Source organism: Myotis yumanensis, unplaced genomic scaffold (genome assembly GCF_028538775.1).
Source record: "Myotis yumanensis isolate MYYU_CA2020_CCGP unplaced genomic scaffold, mMyoYum1.0.hap1 SCAF_18, whole genome shotgun sequence".
NCBI lineage: Eukaryota > Metazoa > Chordata > Mammalia > Chiroptera > Vespertilionidae > Myotis > Myotis yumanensis.
The window spans coordinates 9164424-9171514 of record NW_027223769.1 but is presented as its reverse complement, the minus strand read 5'-3'; the positions used below and the strand labels follow the sequence as shown (position 1 = coordinate 9171514).

Sequence of the window (7091 nt, the reverse complement as noted above, 5' to 3'; positions counted from 1 at the left end):
GTTTTACTATGGTTGCAAATATCAAAAAATTTCTATCTGTGACACGGCACCAGAGTTAAGTTAGGGTTTTTCAAAATGCTGACACGCCGAGCTCAAAAGGTTCGCCATCACTGATATAGGGTGTTCTGAACATAAAAATTCCTAACAGTCAGTCATGGTGGGTAGTCATGTTTTAGGCTTATAGCTTCCTTGACAAAGGTCCTTTTTTTTTACCTTAAGTAAGTCTGTCTATTGTCTTTTCACATCTAAGGTAACACGCCTTTGAAATAGGAGTTATCTTTTCCAGACCCCTCAAGGCACAACTGCTGTACCAGAGCTCCAGACCACAGAACCCTCATTATCTTGTTCCCCGCATCCCATCACTGTGCTGTAAATGTTAGTTATTTACTCTTCTGTACCCACCAATGTAAAGGAAATAGGTTTCTTTATTTTGCCTTTTTATCCAACCCCAGAAATTTCTCAGTTTGCTTTTATCTTGACTTAATTTACCACCAGTGGATTTCATGTAACCCTCCTTATGTCTCCTCCTTTTATTCTGATATAAAATAAAACTACAACCTCTAGAGCATTTTTTCAATCTGTTGATAATGCTTCCTATCATCAGTTTGGCTCAACTAAACTCATAAAAATTTTCTGAAGGTTTTGATGTCTCTTGACACTACCTTCTGCCTGTGCAGCATCATAGGAAGGGGCCCCTACTGAATTCTGGACATTGTCTTTCCATCCAGCCATCCACTTTCCAAGTTCTCTTTCCATTCACTTTTTGTTATTGACCCCTTCCATTCTGCTACCCCTTGACAGCACTATGAAAACACTCCACCTGTTTGTACAGACCTGCTCTTTGCACAGATGAGGAAACTGGATATGAACAATTTGATTTGCAACTCTGGTAAATAACACATTATGCCCAGAGTATCATGAGATGGGGTTTTCCTGGACAGTGCATGTCTGGTTAGAACCCCATCTGATCCTTCCCCCTGGGGTGTGCCGCCTGAGGATGGGGCAGTGAAGGATTAAAGACAGACTAAGAATACAGCTGGGGCTCCTCCGATCTCCCATGCCTGGATGAGGACACAGAAAGATCCAGCCCGCAAGCCGATGCTTTATTTTACATTCTCATTAAAACAAGGGTAGATTAACGTGTATACTAATGTTCTTGTTTTGGCAACACTTGCTGCACCTCCCACAGCCCATTAGCTACTTAGGAAGGAATTAGGGAGGGCTACAAGGCCAGGCTTAGTTATGCTAGGAGAGCTCTGCCCTCCAGGCTGGGACTTGTTTGTGGCCCTGCCACAGGTCAGCCTGAGGCTTGACCCTAGGGCTGCTCCCTACCTTGAGGCACCTGAGGGAAAGTGGCTGGCTGTGTACAAACTGAAGGTGCTGGTCAGTGAGGCTTCAGGCATGCTGGATTTTGTTGGGGAAGACAATTTTCCCTTCTAGATACTTGTCTGAGACACCCCCAATGTAATAAAAGATTAACAGAAGAAAAACAAGTTTTAATAACATGTTATACCTCTTGTATATAAGGGAGAGACCCAGGAAAACTGAGTAACTCTCAGAAATGGTGCAAGCCATCATCCTAAAGACCTTGTTCAGCTAAAGAGAAAAATTAATTGGGAAACAAGGAGGGAGCTAGTAATGAGAGGTTATTAGGCAGGAAACAAAGGTAGGGTTAGCTATTGTTAAGGCAGAAAGTATAGTGTAAACGCATGTAAATGTAAAACTGCATATTGCTGTGTAAGAACCTAGATCTAGAGAGACAAAGGCCAGCAAGGGCCCTGAGGAGTAGGATTAGGACTTTTTCAGTTGTTATTTCCTGCATTTATAACCTTGAATTTGGTGGGCAAGTATTTTATTTACACTTTACATACTCACAGAGACACATTCACAAAGAAAACCCAAGGCCCAGGGGAGGAAGAGGGAGGCAGGAGAGAAGCCAAGGAAGTGGCTCCCATTCACTGAGTATCTATAGATAGGAGTAGGTCCAGCATCTTTGGGGGGCCTCTGTTCTGTTTAGCTGCCAGGGTGGGGCAGAGCGTTGGCCTGCAGACTAAAGGGTCTTGGGTTCGATTCCAGTCAAGGGCATGTACCTTGGATGCAGGCTCCAGCTCCAGTTGGGGTGCATTCGGGAGGCAACCAACCAATGTATCTCTCTCATTTTGATGTTTCTCTCTCTGTCTCTCCCCCTCCTTTCCAGTCTCTCTAAAAATCAATGGAAAAATGCCCTCAGGTGAGGATTAACAAAACAAATAAAAAATCAATGGGGAAAAAAAGATTTAGCTATATGCACGTTCATCATAAGAACAAAAAATAGAAAAAACAAATGGCAACAAAATAAAATAATAATAATAAAAGAAAGAGAAAAAAAGAATGAAAATTGGCAAAGGTTTCTATTTTTATGCAAAAATCAATTCAATTCAGCTGCCTCCTGCACGCCCCGACTGGGGATGTGCCCGCAACCAAGGTACATGCCCTTGACCAGAATTGAACCTGGGACCCTTCAGTCCGCAGGCCGACGCTCTATCCACTGAGCCAAACCGGTTAGGGCAGAAACACCTTTTCTGCCTGCTCATTGGTTAAGCTCCCTGTATGCCACTGGTAATATTCTTAGTAACTTGGGTAATAAGAATCCAAAAAGGTGATCTAGGGTTTTTCACCACACTCCTGGTGAAAAAAACAAAGGTCCACTGCTGGAGGGCTAAGAAATGTCATATCCTGCCCTAGCGGTTTGGCTCAGTGGATAATGCCTTGGCCTGCCGATGGCAGCGTCTGGGTTCAATTCTGACCAAGGGCATGTACCTAGGTTGCAGGCTCCTTCCTGGCCGGGGCCCAGGTCAGGGCTCATGCAGGAGACAACCAATCAAAGTGTTCCTCTCACATTGATGTTTCTCTCTGTCTTTCCCTTTCTCTTCCACATTCTCTAAAAATCAATGGAAACATATCCTCAGGTGAGGATAAAAAAAAAATAAAGAAAGAAATTATTATTATATGAAAGACACATCTTGAAAATGCCTAAAGAAAGTTGTCATTTTTTCATGGTGAAGGGACTGGAGTCCGTGTTGATGAAAAAATCTTGCTGACTACGGTGACTGGCAGTGGCGGCAGCAGTGGGGTGATGGGGCTGGTGCCTTCCTCTGATCAGCCCGGTCACCTCCCAGAAAGGGAGGCCAGACTTCTGCTTAGGCCCTATCCCCAAGGGGAGCAGGGAACAGGCCTAAGCCATCACCAGGACATCCCCTGAGGGCTCCCAGTATGTGAGAGGGGGCAGGCTGGGCTGAGGGCGCCCCCCCCCCTGCACGAATTTTGTGCACCAGGCCCCTAGTATTGACTATAATCCCTATGCTGTACTTTACATTCTCATGACACTTTTGTAACTACCAATTTGTACTTCTTAATCCCTTCACCTTTTTCACTCAATCCTCCCAAATCTCTTCCCAACTTTTTGCCAGTTTAATAGGTAAAAATAATTTACTTATTTTATATATTTTAATAGTTTACAATTTTTAAATTGATTTTAGAGAGAGGAAAGGAGAGAGAGAGAAAGAGAGAGAGAGAGAGAGAGAGAGAGAGATTGAGATTTGTTATTACTAGTATGCACGCACCGTTTGATTCTTGTATGTGCCCTGATGGGATGGAACCCGCCCGCACAACCTTGGTATATCCAGAGGATGTTCTAACCAACTAACCAACCCCGCCAGGCCAGTGGGTGAAAATAATTTAAGTACAATTTTGCATTTCTTTGATTAAATTTCAATGTCATTATTGACCGTATTACCCATTTTCTTTATGAGTGCCTGTTCAAATCGTTTGCCTATATTTTTTTGATGGGTGACATTTGTTTTCTTCTTAATTTGTAAGAGCTCTTTACATATAGGGGCATCTGTTTGTAACCTGTAAGGAAGCCTTGGCTGGCAGTTCAAACCCCAGGCTACAAAGTGACCCTACGCTTCTTAAACTGGAGCGTGGGTGTGAGGACATCGGCAAATGACACCAGGCAGGAACACAGCCCGGCTCCGAGAAGCCTTCCCCGCCACAGCCCACCCCGCGCCGGGCAGGCCGCAGTGCGCAGGAACGGAAGCCGGGCCGCCCTTCCCCCACCGCTTCCGGCCTCGGCTCAGTTCTCCCGCCTCCGCCTCCGTCGCGGCTCGTGGTCGTCCCGCCATGGCTCTGTCGCAGGGGCTCCCCCGAGAGCTGGCCGAGGCCGTGGCCAGGGGCCGGGTGCTGGTGGTGGGCGCGGGCGGCATCGGCTGTGAGCTCCTCAAGAACCTCGTGATCACCGGCTTCTCCCACATCGACCTGGTGAGGGCCAGGCGTGCGCGCGGGCTGAATGGGGGGCCGCGGTGCCGAGGTCCGGGGGTCGGGACCGGCGTGGGCGTGCCACGGCCGGCCAAGGGGCTCCGGGGTCCCGGCTGGAGAGAGGGAGCTCCCCGGCGGGGACGGAGCGGGCCTCGCCGCTCCCTGGCCGCCGCGGGACGCTGAGGAGGCCGCGGGCCCGGTCTTCCGGGCGTCCCGCGGGGCCGGCCTCCGCTTCCCGGGCAGCGCCGGTGTGCGGCGTTTCTCGGGTGGAGAAGCGGCCTCTTTCTGGTCGTTTAGCTCTAGAGCAGTTCCTAGCTTTACTGGGAGGCGTTTCTAGAGCAGGTTGTGACTGTTTAAGCCAGAAACGGGGGTCCAAAGCAGAGGGTGGCGGTCTTCGTTGCACACTGAGCGCCTGCCCGGAGCCTGAGGGGACCCGAGGGCCTTACCGCGTTAACGCTTTAATCTTCCTACCACCGGAGGCTGCGAGCGCAGTTTCCATCCCATGTCAACAGATTTCAGGGAAAACAGTGAGCTGCAGTGACGCTTGGCAGTTTACCTGGGTCACCAAGCAAGTGGCAAGACGTTCGGGCCTCATGCTTTTCTGTTGTGGGTCAGTCTGCGTGACTCTCAGTACCATAGACAATACACTTGCTTATTTCCTCAGAGATGTTGGTTAGGATCTTAACTTTTGCGTTGGTTTACAGTGACTAGTTTTAAGTCTAGGTATTTCTGTTACAGTGAACTTTTTAGAGATTAGAGCTGTTTCCTGGAATTGAATGTGAGTTTAAAGGTGTCTTAAGATGTAATGAAAACTTGGAATGAAAAAAGAAAAAGTAGAGGTGGCTGACGGAGCTGATGAGTGATGGGGGACACAATCCAAGCATGTTCCCTTGGGTTTTTATAGGGCTTTCCTTCCCACTCTCTTCTGTACCACAAATCCCAGTATGGTTGTGCCTTACCCGATCAACAGTGACACATATTTGAAAGAACCGTTTGGTAATAGACACCTGAGAAATATATGCTGGTCCTTTGTAGCCTGGGTTTGAACTGCCAGCCAGTTTTTGTGGGAAAATTTTTTATTCAAAGTTAACCAAATCCGTTAAGATGTTTCACAATTAGAACATTTGATTTCTCTCCATATAAATTTATTGAAATGGAATGAAAATGGCTTTAGTCATTTTCATCCTTAATATTTACTTTTTCCCCCTTAATATTTACTTCTGAGCAGCAGTTAGATAAGGCTCAAAACAGCACATTTAAAATCTTGTGTCGAGCCCCAGCTGGTTTGGCTCAGTGGGTAGAGCGAAGGGCTGTGGACTGAAGGGTCCCGGGTTTGATTCCAGCCAAGGGTGCATGCCCGGGTTGTGGGCTTGATCCCCAGTGCGGGGTGTGCATGAGGCAGCCGATTAGATCAGTGATTCTCATTGGTGTTTCTAAATCTCTCTCCCTCTCCCTTCCTCTCTCAAATCAATAAAAATATAATTAGAAAAAAACCTTGTGTAGAGATTTTTCTTACAGCTCTCAGGAAATAATTATAAATGATATTGTGGGGGCTGGCCGAGGTGGCTCAGTGGTTGTGCATCGACCTATGAACTGGGAGGTCACGGCTCTATTCCGGTCAGGGCACATGCCCGGGTTGTGTACCCGATCCCATCAATGATTCTTATCATTGATGTTTCTATCTCTCTGTCCTCCCTTCCTCTCTGAAATCAATAAAAATATACTTTTAAAAATGGTATTTGCATGTGTGAAGACTTTTGAATTAAAGAAATAGCAAAAACAATTTGTCAGGTATCACTTAAGAAAAAAAAGGCAGCCCTGACCAGTTTGGCCTGTGGACTGAAGGGTCCCAGGTTCGATTCCGGTCAAGGGCACGTACCTTGGTTTCAGGCACATCCCCAGTTCGGGGTGTGCAGGAGGCAGCTGATGGATGTTTCTGGCTCTATTCTTTACCTCCCTTCCTCTCTGTAAAAAAGAAAAAAGGCAATTAAATCTAATATGTGGTTTTGAAAGACTAATTAGATTAATAGAGATTAATTATGTATTGTTTTTTGTTAATCCTCACACGAGGAGGAGTTTTTTTCAATTGATTTTTAGAGAGTGTGGAAGGGATGGAGGAGGAGGAGAGAAAAACATCCATGTGATGTTTCCCTTGACAGGGAATTGAACCTGAGATCCCTTGTGCAGGGGCCAATAACACTCTTAACCACTGAGCAACACTGCCCAGAACTATAATGCATTTTCAATATGGAACTTTTTATTTTTAAATTTACTTACTGATTTTTAGAGAGAGGAAGGGAGAGGGAGATAGAGAAAAACACCCATTGGTTTTACTTATTTAAACATTCACTGTTGATTATTTTTTGTTGTTGTTAATCCTCACTGGAGGATATCTTTTCCATTGATTTTTTTTTTTTTTTTTTTAGAGAGAGAGAGAATGGAAGGGGAGGGAGAAAGAAACAGAAATGTCAATGTGAGAGAGACACATGATTGGTTGCCTCCTGCACATGCCCTGGTTGCCAGGAATCCTGCAAACCAGGTACGTGCCCTTGACCGGTAATGAATCCAAAACTCTTGGATGCTTGAGCGCTCTAACCATTGGAAACACTGGCCAGAGCTCACTGGTTGATTCTTGTATGTGCCCTGACCTGGGATGGAATCTGAAACCTGGCCTACTGCCACGATGCTCTAACCATCTGAGCTACTAACATTTGCTAGGATGATTGAACAAAAGAAAAAAAAATACTTTCTAAAAAATTTTTGAGAAAGTTATCTCTTAAGTTATGCATTAAGTT

The 7091-nt window shown here is 45.9% G+C and overlaps 1 protein-coding gene across 1 annotated transcript in view; it reads left to right on the top strand.

The window, feature by feature from the left end:
• The first annotated feature begins 4118 nt into the window (after positions 1-4118).
• Positions 4119-7091, top strand: part of UBA2 (ubiquitin like modifier activating enzyme 2) — a 51333-nt gene continuing 48360 nt past the window's right edge. Inside the window, exon 1 of the mRNA XM_070398741.1 lies at positions 4119-4299. Within this exon, the coding sequence (XP_070254842.1) occupies positions 4162-4299 (138 nt within the window). The 5' untranslated portion in view covers positions 4119-4161. The remainder of the gene's footprint in view (positions 4300-7091) is intronic.